At 32.6% G+C, this 15559-nt stretch overlaps 1 protein-coding gene across 2 annotated transcripts in view; it reads left to right on the plus strand.

Annotated features, from left to right (window-relative positions):
- Positions 1–15559, plus strand: part of LOC124539386 — a 54856-nt gene that overhangs the window by 26808 nt on the left and 12489 nt on the right. For both annotated transcript variants that reach the window (XM_047116774.1, XM_047116773.1), the window contains exons 2-3: positions 12599–12704; positions 15288–15359. In XM_047116774.1, coding sequence (XP_046972730.1) covers positions 12673–12704; positions 15288–15359 — 104 coding nt within the window. In that variant the 5' untranslated portion in view covers positions 12599–12672. The remainder of the gene's footprint in view (positions 1–12598; positions 12705–15287; positions 15360–15559) is intronic.

Below are 15559 nucleotides of genomic sequence, written 5' to 3' on the forward strand. Positions count from 1 at the left end.
TTTTGTGAATGAAATATCATCGTGGGGATTTCCAAACAAAATATTCTACTATGTTAGTCTAATCACAAGTGGAATTAAGCAAAAAATTGACATTGAATTAAGGTGATATCATTAGTTGTGGGGCTTGAATCATCAATGATATAGGTATACACTACGAATATAATAAAAGAGTAACTATTGAGTATCACGCCGGTTCCTTATCGGTAGAATCTGCGTTCAGAATCGGTGGTTTACTTAATACAGTTTGTTAAATGACGATTTAAAAGGGCTCGTAAAGGCTACTTCAATAAAATGGATGTAAGTGCACTAGTATCAAAATAAAATGTAAGCCTTTACACTGGATAGATACCAGTCTTTATCATATTTATACCTGTTAAATCACCAAACATCAATACTTACTTAACAACGCTAGTAATGTTGTATTCCAGTTCGAAGGGTGAGTAAGACTAACCACAGGCATAACATCTTAGTTCTCAAGGTTGAAAGGGCGTTGGTAAAATTATGTAAATGGGTAATATTATTTACAGCAACTTAGTATCAGTATTTGGGCAGTGATGGGTTCACTCTGGTTCATCTGTCAGTACACTGAACTATACCAAAATAAAAAAGAAATTTTTGTCTGAATATTTAGTAATTATATTGGAATAGGGTATATGTTATGACCAAAAATCAATAGATTAAAACGATTAAAATGAAAACATTACTGTCATCGCGCTTACCATTAGACTAGCGCGCACTGATAACTTTTGTCACGGTGACTTTTTCGTCACTCTTGTCAAATCTGTGAATATGTATAGATGCAGACACAAATGTCACCCAATTGTCACGTCGTAAAGTGCGCGCACCTCCAAACATATTAATGGACTCGATAAGAGTGAAGAAACTGTCACCGTGACAAAAGTTACCAGTGCGCGCTAGTTCTTACAGTACATTTATTGGCTACACATGTAGGTGTCATAGGAATTTAACATGAACAGGAATCGAAACCACGATCGCCACTTCAGTTGTATTGATTAATTGTGACAGGAACAAGTCAACCGGTTGTTGGCTGGTTAACCAAACTTATTTTATAAAATGTATTAAAAATAGAAGGAAACTTGAATACCTAAATTAAAAAACTTTTCTTTTTTAAGTTGAGCTGAGATGGCCCAGCGGTTAAAACGCGTGCATCTTAATCGATGATTTCGGGTTCAAACCCAGGCATGCACCACTATATATATATATATATATGCTTAATAATGTGCTAAATATATGTGCTTAATTTGTGTTTATAATTTATCTCGTGCTCGGCGGTGAAGGAAAACATAGTGAGGAAACCTCCACGTGTTTAATTTCATCGAAATTTTGTCACATATGCATTCCACCAACAAATAAAATTTGAACAGCGTGGTGGAATATGTTCCAAACCCTCTCCTTAATGGAAGAGGAGGCCTTAGCCCAGCAGTGGGTAATTTACAGGCTGTTACTCTACTTTACTTTTTTCTTTCTTAAGTTCAGAAAAAGACTTAAAGTTATTTACCATTTTTTTCTATTTTTTAATTATCTTATCTATTTAGGATATAAGAAATATAACAAGTAAGTTATAAATAAACTATTGGAATTTGTTACAAAAAAAATACTGATTAAATTATACTATTGGATTGTTATATGAAGTTAACATTTCATTTCGTTATTATAAACATTGTTCAAAAGTCATACTAATTTCGAGGCTTTTTTTAATAATAACGTAAGTGTTTAATTTTTAAACTATTATTAATTTCAATAATTATATTTTAATTGTATGCTAAATGGCATACAACTTAAACGTCCTCATTTCATTGAGCGACGAAATTCTCATACATGAAAACTTTAAAAACGAATGCCAAGGATGGTCGTTGCCATTCGGTATCGTGTGAGCTGAGTTCAAGACGTCCAAAATTGTATCGGATACTCAGAATATTTCTATATGCTTTTTTTTTATTTTTTCTAATTTTAACATGTGATTTTTTTATGTAGTAATTAAAAATCAGTAGTAGGCTTTTACAAGCACTTTTGAATCGTCATTTAACAATTTCTTTTTTTATTTTAACTGAAGCTACCACCGGTTCGAAAGTAGATTCTACAGAGAAGAACCGACAAGAAATTCAGTAGTTACTCTTTTTCCAATTTTTAACAAAACAATCATGTTATTTAATTACAAATATATATGCATGTTGTATATCCTGAATAGAAGTCAGTATGTATGTATTATGATTAACAGAAGCTGCTTATTATTTTATATGAATATACATAGTAGCAAAAATACATTCTTTTAAATTACCATTAAATACTAACCATTCTTTAGAGTGACAGCCCCTTATGAACTAAGAAGGTATATCCATTGTGTTTGTACACAAATACTGCTATTGAAAAGTTATAGAATATAGACTATGATTGGGGGTGGGTGGTAGCTTCATCGTCACGGTAGCATGCGTAAGCGATCCCGTGCCGAAAGACGGAGAGGGTACCGCTGGTTTTTTAGTGGGTAAACCTGGTGTGCTTGGACGCACTCGACGTCCAGGGGAGTCCCACACCCGCCCCCCACTTTCCATCACGTGGGAGAAGCGCGTAATGCGTTTTTCTAGCGAAAAAAAAAGGGTGGTAGCTTCTCCGATGAATTTGCTCAAAGCCAAATCTCCAAGATTATATTGCATTGCTATCTGAGATCTCTCTTTTGAAATTGTGAGACAGAATAATTACAATTAAAAAATTACAGTATTCCAACGGAAATATTGTACCATTTAATATAGGCGGAGGTGACATACTGTCTGGCATATCTGCTTTCCTGCTATAAATAAATAAAATGAAAGTTAATACAGTATGAAATAATTACTGTTGGAGATATTACAAATGATATTGTGACTTATGCGTCCGGAAAAACGTATGGAATTATTTTAATAGTCTTTTGTTCTCGAGACAGGAATTCGAGATGTTAACCAACAACGAAACAACTAAAAAGTACTTAGGATTCCCTGTGTGAGATTGTATTTTTTTCTTTGATTGAGGATCTGTACCTAAAGTAACTCACTCCCTTCAAACCGTATCACAACAGTACTAAGTATTGTTACCGGTAGAATATCTGATGAGTGAAGCATACCTAGACTGGGTTACAAAAAGCCTTACGATTAAATTTAAAAATTAATTAATTAATCTAGGAAATAAGTGAAGTATTATATTATCTAAGATGGACAAAAACTTTCCTGTTAAAAAAAATCGAATCATATACCTGTAAAAGTTAGACCCAACGTTCGCTGTAGCGAGACTTTAACGATAACATCTAATCAAACTATTAAAACATACAGCGCTAGGATCGCTTATCGAGAACAGTGTTCTCGGGCCCAAAACAACGTAAGAGCATTCAACGTAGTGTAACTATATGTCATTTGTAGAGAACTAACATGTAGGATAGTATTGTCTTCAACCAAATAAATATATATTTTCTATTTAAGTGAATAGCAGCATAACAATTAATTTAATTCTGCAACGTGACGATTCAAAAGTGCCTTTATCAGCGTAGTTAAACAACAGTTTAGTATACTTTTTAAAATTTTGTTATATATCTTACTACTTTAAAACGTTTTACTTTTAATTATTAAACTAGAATTTTCCCTTGAATCATATTTGATCTCGTCATATAATAACTGTAAACCTTGACAAAATACTATTGTCTAAATTCTTCGAATAGTCCAAGTCACGCGGTTGATCTGAAGGTTGCAGGGTTTTTTGCCTTCGTTTCTTCAGTTATAACATTAATTTGTAAAAAACACCTCCATTTTTGTTTCGTTTTTTGCAATAAGAAGTTACTTAACGAAGGTGAGACTATTGTTCTTTTATATTTTTATGAAGCAATACTTAACATTGATTTTGCAGCTGTTGTTAGTATCTTAATCATTAATATATATGATCTTTAAGTAGCGGGATGAATAACATAGTAATATACAATTAATTATTTAATGTTATATAAACAAAATAAAACTCTTATTAGTAAATTTCATATTAAATATTAAGTTTGTGATTTGTACATACTATGTTATCCGATGAATTTTCAAACCCAGGCAAGCAGCGTTGAATATTCATGTGCATAATTTGTGTTTATAATTCATCTCGTGTTCGGCGGTGAAGGAAAACATTGTGAGAAAACTTGCATGAGTCTATTTTCATAAAAATTATGCCACATATGTATTCCACCAACCCGCATTGGGACAGCGTGATGGAATATGTCCCAAAACCTTCACCTCAAAGGGTGAGTAGGTCTTACCTTACTTGAGGTGGGAAATTAACAGGCGCGTGTGAGTTTAAGTCTTGAGATTCTCTTTTCTATTTTTCCAGACATACGGCCATATAATACATGTTAATATTTTGAAACAAAAAACGACCTAGGTATATTGCTTTAAATATATATAATAAATAAATGTACAAAATGAATAACAAGAACGGTTTAAACTAATTTCATTAATTTGTAATATCAAACATTAATATTTTATTAAAACCTGATTAGTATTAACAGACTTCGTTGCTGTTTGACTAAGCACTGAAGAAGCAGATTGCATAAAGTTTCGCATACATAATATGCCAAAATCTGTAATACCGTCGACGAAAGTCAGGACGAACAACTAGTATTATATTCTGAAGCAGAACAACGTGTACAGTCTTCTTTTATAATATAATAGTTGAGGTACATATATAAACATTTTATAATTCTAGTCGATATCAATCTTGAAAATAAACACTTCTCGATACACTTAATATATTAATCGCCATTTTATGAATAATATTGCATATTATTAATTAAATTATGCAGATTAAACACATATTATATTAATCGTTTTAATAACATGCATATTTAATTTATCACTTTAATCTGTGATACCATTTACACTTGTTTGTTTTATAGAATAAAAAAAATAAATGTCAAAATATTTTATAGTAAAACCTTTTTTGATACGAGAATATTTCAGAAGCATGCACACTCTCGGAACACCGATCTAAATATTTATGACGTCATCAAATATCACGGTAGTACTAATACTCATCAGTTATAATTGTGATTGTAATTAATGTGATTTATCACCCTTATAAAGTTATGTAGACTTCTCACAAAGGTCAAATCACATGCAATACTCCCCACGACGCATGCACGTGAAAAATCATTGATATTTGAGGTCAACGTATGAAGAACACGCAGTCGACTTTTAAGATTCACATGCAATCAGGGATGTTTTGGAGCTCCATCCACCTGATTTATCATGATGGGTATGTTGATTTATGTGTGGAGCAATGAGTGCCATATTGTGAAGGTCTTGAGCATGGATGGGCGTGGATATAGGAAAGGGACTACCAATGAAACGATGAATGGATTGTGTGAAAGACGATATGGCCGGAAAGAATGTTACTTGTGACTTGATAACGTCAGGAAGAGAAGTATGGAATAAGCTATGCTGCGCCGACCTCTAGTAAAATTGGAATGATTGCAGAAGGATTAAATGATGATTGAACAATTACCGAAAATAAAAAGTATATAATATTTATCCAAAAAAATTGACAAATATCGTCATCGAAAAAACTGGTTCCTAAATGAAACCTAAGCATAATAATCATTACATTTTCCTCCTTTATAGGTGTTACGTTGTTATTTTTATTTATTGTTATCCTTATACTCGATATGAAATAATGTTATTAACTTTATATTATGCATACAATTATTCCAGTGTGTTGCCTAATGTATTAAGAGCACTCGGAGATGGAATAAGATTGAAAAAAAAAAATAGATTTAAAAATCTAAGTTTTTGTCAAGGGGGGATTCCCCCTTCGCTATTTTTACGATTATATTACTATACACATCTTGTATATATTACTATTAAAATATACCTTATTTATTGAAGAAATATTTTAATTACTTTATACACATTTTGATTTTTGTTTTTTTTTTTTTATAATTACCATCAATAACGATGATTCAATTTTCGATTCCAAATTATTGCAACATTAAAAACCGAGCATCAACTATTAATCTAGAATTAATCGTTAAAGAAAGCCATCCTAAGGAGTTCCAATTATTTTGAAAGAAAATCTGCTAAATCTGCTTATCCATACTAAATCACCTAGTCAATCACCAGTTCCAAACATACTAACGAATTAAAAAGTACTACAACGAAATAACGTTCTTATAATATAATGGATGTTATTTTTTGTAGTAATTATTTACAATTGCAGGCAGTCTGTATAAGCAATTAGAATCGGATAGTGCAAACAATGTCGTTTGTACGATTCGGTAGTCGCTTCTCACGAGTCTGTTTACAATTTAATTTAACAATTACACGACTGTATATAACTACCTCTTTGGTTTAGTAGCCTCATAGAGTTTAAAGTCCCAATACCGCCTCAATCACATTTAAGAAATTTGTTGTGTTCCAAAAAAATCTATTCAATCCCCCAGAGAGGGGACCCCGAGATCTGTACAGTAAGATTATAAGCTAGTGTTAGCAAATAACTCAAGCCTCCAATACGGTATTATGTTATAAGCTGTTATAGTTAGGTATATAATAAATAAATATGAGACAACATCACATACATTACACTGATCCCAATGTAAGTAGCTAAAGCACTTGTGCTATGTAAAATCAGAAATACCGACGGTACCACAAACACCCAAGACCCAAGACAGCGTAGAAAACTATTTATAATCTACATCGACTCGGCCGGGAATCGAACCCGGGACCTCGAACTGGCGTATCCATGAAAACCGGTGTACACACCACTCGGCCACGGAGGTCGAGGTATATACATATACGAGTATATAATGATTATAATTGAAACTATTTATTTTACAGTATATACTTATAAAATCATTGTTTTAATTAGTTGTTAATTAATTTGTTTAATTTTAATTAATACTATTTTTGGCATACAATTTAAGACTGGCACGATTACATATGCATACTTCTTTTTTCAAAAGATTGTTATGTCATGAGAAATTATTAAGTAATTGCATGATACTGAGAAATATATTTGTTGGAGTATTATTATCAAGCTAGAATTTATTCTGTTATCCTGATCAACTGTAATAACACAAGCCTTTGGCCAGCTTTTTATAAATCATACATTTTAAATAGCTAGTGTTCCATCCTGGTTTTGCCTGCGAGGTATAGAGCAGGGCTTAGTTTCCTCGTGTCCTTTGGTACCTCTAACACCATGTTTGCAAAATGTCATAATCAGCTGATTTAAGACGTGAAGGCGTAAAAAAACACAAACAAACATACTTCTTTTTGGTTTTATAATATGTGTGAGGATATCAATATCGTTCTAGAGATAAAACGTTATTGAATCGAATAAGTCAATTCATAAAAATCGAAGTGAAACTTGAAGCAGCATTAATAAATATTATATCTCGTTTCTTGTTTTTTATACAAAACCTTTATTAATATTTATCTTTGATCTATATATCCGCTTTGTATTTCAAGCCAGTTACAAGTGTTTCCTTAGTTTGATTACAATCAGTTTTTTTTTATAATGGGTTGGTGATCATCCACGAGAATGTATAGTGACCTTGCACAAGTAAGTCTGGGTATCCGTCTCATCGTATTAAAGGGTTGTTGAAGTCCACCGGAGCGTATGGTGATAGTACCTTGTGCAAGTAACTCTGGATATCCGTCTCATCGTATTAAAGGGTTGTTGAAGTCCACCAGAGCGTTTGGTAATAGGACCTTGTAAAAGTAAGTCTGGATATCCGTCTCATCGTATTAAAGGGTTGTTGAAGTCCACCAGAGCGTATGGTAATAGAACCTTGTAAAAGTAAGTCTGGATATCCGTCTCATCGTATTAAAGGGTTGTTGAAGTCCACCGGAGCGTATGGTGATAGTACCTTGTGCAAGTAACTCTGGATATCCGTCTCATCGTATTAAAGGGTTGTTGAATTCCACCGGAGCGTATGGTGATAGGACCTTGTGCAAGTAACTCTGGATATCCGTCTCATCGTATTAAAGGGTTGTTGAAGTCCACCGGAGCGTTTGCTGATAGGACCTTGTACAAGTAAGTCTGCATATCCGTCTTATCTTATTATTGGGTTGTTGGTTTCCAAGTAAATCTGAATATCCGTCTCATGATATTAATGGGTTGTTGGTGTGTACCGGAGCATATGGAGATAGAACCTTGTGCAAGTCCGTTTGGATATACCACAGGTGCATTATATGGCACTACTTAGTATGATTGTGTTCCAGCTTGAAGGGTAACTGACGGTGTAACTACAGGAACAAGGGACAATCATTTATCTTCTTAGTTCTTGATGGTCATGAGTGATTGAAACTACTTACATTATCAAATGTTTATGGACTGCGATCATCACTGGCCAAAAGGTATCAGTTCCTACATATGGCATCAACAATAACTTTTCACATAAAGAATTCACGTTATAGTCAAACAAAAAACTCATTGGTAAGTAGAACGCGGACTTTAGGAGTTACTAGAGTCAGCCGTGCTCTGCACGAAAAGTGTAGGAGGTCGTTGACCCTGCGCTTGAGTTTTTGTTTTTTTATCCTCCTAAGGATATCCTTTGGTCATGTGCTGTAATTTCTACAGCCCGATTGAATAACCTGGGCTAAAATTAGCATGGTTATATTCATAGTTATAACATGATAGTGTTATTACAATTTAAACAATAAACATTATTTCTGGATATACGCCTTTTTCTTTCTTGTGGTAGGGTTTGGTGCAAGCCCATTTGGATAGGCACCAAGCCACCTACCCACTTATCAGAAATTCTACCGCCACACAATTGTTGGTATTGTTGTGTTTCGGTTTGAAGGGTGACTGAGCCAGTGTAACTATAGTCACAAGGGACATAACATCTTAGTTCCCAAGGTTGGTGGCGCATTGGTGATGAAATTAATGGTTAATGTTTCTTACGGTGGTTGTGACCACTTACCATCAGGTGACATATGCTCGTCCGCCAATCAATAGCATAAAAATTTTGTCTTAATATATAAAAATGTGAACGTATGTATGCAATTGAATTCCTAAATGGTTGGACCGATTTCGATATATTTATAAGTATATTTGAGTGCGACTACCTTATAGATTATAAATATAAAAATTTTATTTAACTCGGACGAAGTCTGTACTGGATGCCGTTAGACTTAATACAGTCTTCTTCTCTGGTTCTCGCGATGTTCTTTTTTTATTATTGACGAGTACTGTTTTGAATAATATAAATAAATAAATAAATATGAATATTAGACAACATCACATACATTACTCTGATCCCAATGTAAGTAGCTAAACCAATTGTGTTATGGAAGATCAGAAGTAACGACGGTACCACAAACACCCAGACCCGAAACAACATAGAAAACTAATTATAGTCTACATTGAGTCGGCTGGGAATCGAACCCGGGACCTCAAAGTGGCGTACCCATGAAAACCGGTGTCCACACCACTCGACCACGGAGGTCGTCAAAAGCTAAGAATAAAAATAATACGTTCATTCTTATTATATATAATCTTAGAATAATCGTAATAAATAGGAACGCTAGCAACATTTAATCTCAATCCTGATAACACGGTTGTGTATTATATAAGGTACAGTTACCTAACACCGAAACCTTTAATCTAACCTAAAATCATTTAGGAAGTGTCTTGTCATCAAAACAGCTTTTATAATCAGAAAACTAAATCATAAGCGATCTATTGTATGTTAATGCGACCTCGTAACTGACCTACATTGGCGAGATAAAGGGCATCATACTATTGTTACTCTTAATCTTATAATTGAAATTTAATTTCAATGATTTTAAACGAGGTGGTGGAGTCGAGATGGCACCGTTGTTAGAACGCGTGCATCTTAACCGATAATTGCGGGATCAAACCCAGGCAAGCACCACTGATTCATGTGCTTGATTTGTCTTTCTAATTCATCTCGTGCTCAGCGGTGAAGGAAAACATCGTGAAGAAACCTGTATGTGACAAATTTAATAGAAATTCTGCCACATTTGTATTACAATAACCCGCATTGGAATAGCGTGGTGGAATATGTTCCAAAACCTTCTCCTCAAAGGGAGTGGAGGCCTTTAGCCCTGCAGTGGGAATTTAGTGTGTCGAGTTTGTGTCCACCAAGATGCAGCAGATGTAGCCGCTGGAGCAGCGCGATCAAATATTATGTTCTAAGCTTTTTCCTCATTGGAATTACAGGCATTTACTTAACATTTTTTACATGGGTTTTGATTTTTCATTACTGTAAATTGATTACTTTCATTATCTTTCATTGTAATATCATGCATCATCTTTATCAGATTATGCAGGTAAAACCCATCGAAATTGTATTTTTACTACTCGAAATTAATCTTGCAAAGCAATCACCTTATTTCAATAGTATATTAAATGCTATATCATCTTACTCTTGTTCTTGTAAAAATTTGTACACAAAACTATATATTAAAAGTTATCACAGCTAATACTATCAATGCGAAAAGTAAGTAACTTGTTTTTTAATCGTTCATCATAAAATATGCTCTCCGCTCCTACGTATATCCAGGCGTAACTAGTGTTTGTTTTTTTTACTCAATGTATTTTAAGAAAATAATTCTAAAAAAATAATATACAAATGATTGTATCACTATAAAATGAAGTGGAATAACATAATATGTTTATTAAATGACACAGCGTTTTTATACATTTTCCAAAAAATAAAATGCTATAAGTAAATTTTCGTAATACTTACGAATACGTAATGTCTTATGTCAAAAAAACATTGATAAGTATGACATATTACTCAATAAAAGATTATAATCTTTTAAAGATAAACGCTTGGACTTAGTATTTCCTGATTTATAAGTGGGATGTTTAAGCAAGACTTCCGTAGTCGAGTTGTGTGTACACCGGTACATGTTTCATGGGTACGCCACTCCCTCCCGGCTTCGATTCCCGGCCGAGTCGATGTAGAAAAAGTTAATTAGTTTTCTGTATTGTCTTGGGTCTGGGTTTTTATAGTAACGTCGTAACCTCTGATTTTGCATAACACAAGTGCTTTAGAAACTTACATTAAGATCAGAGTAATGTATGTGATATTGTCCAATATGTGTTATGTATAAAAATGTAATTGTACTTAAATGGTAGGACCTTTGTTGCGGGTTCTTCTCGGTAGACTTTACTTTTCATACCACTGTAAGCCAGTTCCTAGTTAGTTAGTGTAGTTCCTAGGGATGTACCGATGTCTTTTATTAAGGAAAAGTTTTTATTCTTGACCAAATATTTTAATTAATTTACTGTAAGCTATTGTAATATGACTATTAAATTGTTTATTTAATGTTGAATACTAGTATTATTAAGATCGATATAAATATGGTACGTTTGGTAATTCCAAGTTTTTTAATCTTAAATAAAAACTTGTTTAGATCTAAAATTTTTATCAGATGGTATTACATTAAATCAATTGATTTTCCTCTTAAATCACCTTTAAAATTATCTCGTATAATTTTTGGATGATTTTGTTACGAGGTTTTGCCTACATGGACCTACGGATTCAAATCCAAGCACACCTTCTAGAATTTCCATGCGTTTAATTTATGTTTATAAATAAACAAGATGTCTTGTGCTTATAATCTGTCCGATGAAAGAAGGTATCGTGAGAAGTTGCGCATGTGTCTTTCAATGCAACTTATCCATTAATTGTCTTAGTACATATACCGAATAAAAAAAAAACCTCAGATTTGGTAAAGACGAGAAAAAACTGCAAGGATAAAACAGTATTCTTTCATTTATTTTTATAAGTAATTTATTAAAAGAAGTAAAATATGAGATTAACTTGCGCATTATAGTAACATTCCACATAATATTTATGTCTCATATAAGGAAATACGAGTCTAGAAATATTCATAAAATGACTTAATACGAATCTTAGTTATTAATTGGAACACACACTGCGTTTTATTTTACATATCAATTTATATTATATTATATTAAATAGTTTTTAGTTTATATTGTATTTTTATTTGAATTGAATTTTACTGAGTACACTCATTTAGGATTGGTTAGCTAAAACAAAAAAATAATGAGTTAATTAATTTTGTTACATAAACTCATTTGTAAGCAAACTGCTTTGGTATTCCAAAGTAGCTTGGTGGAATAACCTTAAAACCTTCTTAGATATACTGCATACACTATATTCGAACTGTTACTTAACTGCAATTATAGAATTAATAATGATTAAGCGATGATTAAATACCTTTAATTGGTAAATAAATTAAATAAATACTTTATTATTTAAACCTCAGTTCGTATTTGATCGTGGAACCATAAGTACATGCTGAATTTCCCACCTAATAATCATTTTCTTCAAATTTATTTGTGCTAATAAATTTTATTTTGGTAAAACGACTCGAGTTTTCCCTTGGTAACAGAACCATGAACAAAATTTACACTCACCAGTTTTTAGAAAGATAGAACAACTATTGGGTGGTCGTTTTCCCTGTTCTGCACAAAATACACCAGTAATTAAATAGATATGAGATGATATGAAATATATACTGAGACTAGTAGTGAAATAGATTAGTGAAAATGAAGTAATAAACTTTATTTTATTTCTTTACAGATTTTCCTTTGCGGCATCTTTTGAATAAGATGTGAAATAATTCAGTCTGCGGGCGCTATGTGAAGCTCACCAACATGCTTTTGAATATTTGCAAATCATGCCAGTAGTAAGTACAGTTCGATACTATCCTAGATTGAGTTAGTTTTTCATACATGAACATACATTAACAGCCTGTAAATTTCTGAGCTAAGGCTCCTTTTGAGGAGAAGGTTTGGAGCAACACGCTCCAATGTGGGTTGGTGGATATACATGTGGAATTTAGTTGAAATTATTATTATACACGTACGGGCTCCCTCACGATATTTTCCTTCACCGAGCACGAGATGAATTAAAACACAAATTAAGCACATAAAAATTCAATGGTGCTTGCCTGGGTTTGAAGCTGCAATCATCGGTTAAAATACACGGTGTCTAACCTCTAAGTCGTCTCAGCTCGAGTAGTGGCGCAGCGGACGCATATGCTGGGTTTAAATTTTGAATGGGCCGTTCAAACTTCATCCGAATTAATCCCGCTGAGTTTCTTTCGCCGGTTCTTCTCAGGTCTGAGGTGTATTATAATATTCCGAAATGGTGGTAGATTATCGACAATCAATAAGAAAGTGTAAACACTTCTATTTTGAATAAAGGTTTTTGACTTTGACTTTAACTTGAATCGATCTTTTTGGATTAACCTAATTGATGATCGACTTAAAAATGATTCTACTATATATCTTTACTGCATATCAGTTCCGGCTTAAAATTGTTAACCAGTTTAAAGTACAAGGGACATACGAAGGAAACTATATGGATTAGTTTTAAAATGTATGTGGTGACGGTTTTCCTGAAGTTTTTCTCAAGGTCAGCCCATTAATTAAATGCAATCATATAGGATCTGTTTTCGTTTTATAGTAATTTACCATTGTTCTCATGCACTTAAGTAAGATTACATAAACTGGTTGTTATCACGAGATTTGATGTAAATCTTCCTCGTCTGAACGGGGTTTCCGAGTTCAATCATGATAACATTCAAGCTGTCTAGATAAGCACAGCACGAAATAGGAAAATTTGTCTTTTCAAAAATCTGTCGCTGTCGTGTTACGTGTTAATGAACAACAATTTTTCTGAAATATTAATTTCCAATTATATGTTTTAAGTGTTTTATATTTTTCAATGAACAACAATGTTTCTCAAACACTAATTTCCTATTGGATGTTTTAAGTGTATTTTTTTTGTTTAGTGATTTAACGTTGTTAGCATCGATTATTAATTTACTTTTAAAATGTCACTAAATTAGTCATAATTATTTTTGATTTAAATATACATATTTAATAAAGGTTTTTGTATCATATATATTTTTGCATTGTTTATTGTGTGAATTTCCTAGTCTAAGCTTTTTTGTCTTCGTTCATACAGTTTTTTAAGAAACATTATATATATAATAATGCTAACTCTAAGCACTACGCAAACGAAGGCCAACAAAATTCAAGAATCGTGGGCATGTGTGAAAAACAGGTGTGGATCTAATTTGAACGGGGAAATCCGTGTGGGTCTTTGCAAAAATAGAAACAAAATTTGGGTAAACTTCATACAAAAGATTCCAATTTATGAAGACTTATATAACTTCATATTAAGAATTATAAAAATGATGGAACACAAATTGAGTATAACAATACTAAGAATATATTTGTTGAGTTTAACGAAATAAGATCACATGTCTTTACAAGCAACTATTTGTTGGATTGATTCTGATAAAACTAGAGAAACTTAACACACAATAGTAGCTTTGACATAACGTATTATGGCGGAATGATCATTCTCATTAATATTCTTAGCATTAACTGGCGATATAAGTGTAACGAAAGAGAAATGTTCATAATAAGGCACACATTCGCAATTTTAATATCATTTACATGATTATAGAACACACACACGTATAAAAAGTTGAATATTTGAAGAATTGTTCAAGTAATATGACGGAGTGTTACACCTCTAAGGAGTTTGCATTAAAGAAAAAAGTGTCCAATTTCAAGACTCTTATTTAGACCAGGGTATTATTTTTACGTTATAATTAATTGGATAGATAAATGGTTCAACCGATAGTTAGTGGTTACCGCTGATCAAAGGTATTGACGCTGAAAGAAATATTAACCATTCCTCACGTCGCCAATGCTCTCAATATTTGTAACTTAGATCTTCGTCCTTTGTGCCTGTTGGACTGGCTGAGTCACTCTAACAATACTTAGAATCCGTAGTTTTGCGGTAAAATATCTAATAAAATATATCCAGATACCCATCACCAAGTAGAAACATTGCTTCGACAATCGTCAATAAGTTATGTATATTATTATCAGGTATATAACATCAGATGCACTCTCTACTCACATATAAATTTTGTAGATTTGTTGACCTTGAAATTTTTATTTAAAGAAAAACATTCACTGTTTGGAGCTTATTTATATTTGCCAATAAAAATTAAGAAACAATTGAACATCTAGTTTTACCAACTTAAGTACTAAAAAGGCTTACAAATATAGTCACATACAAATTTTTGTTTAGTATCAACTGACATTGAATTATATGAATTCCAAGCAAATCTTAATCAGTATTGCTATCAGCATCTGACAAGAGGAAGACGATTGTGATTGCGATTGACAATGATAACGATTTTCTTGTCACACTAATAATACAAGTGTTTTATTTTCATTTTCAGCTGTCTGGAAAGCATGTACTGGTCGTGTTGTGAGGAGAGATTTTGCTTCGATAAGAAAATCGCTACTTATAAGTAAGTATACTAACAAAATTCACGTTCGTTGAAGATCTTTTTACTGAATACTCAATAGCAACATAAGTATTGACTATATCTATAAGCTGACAAGTCAAACAACCTCTGTAAATTATCCCATTGTATCTTCAGGCAAATATCATAATGAAATTCGATAATGCTGTAATATAATAAATCTAGAACTTATGGTCAGATGAAGT

The sequence above is a fragment of the Vanessa cardui genome, chromosome 22, assembly GCF_905220365.1.
Source record: "Vanessa cardui chromosome 22, ilVanCard2.1, whole genome shotgun sequence".
Classification (NCBI taxonomy): domain Eukaryota; kingdom Metazoa; phylum Arthropoda; class Insecta; order Lepidoptera; family Nymphalidae; genus Vanessa; species Vanessa cardui.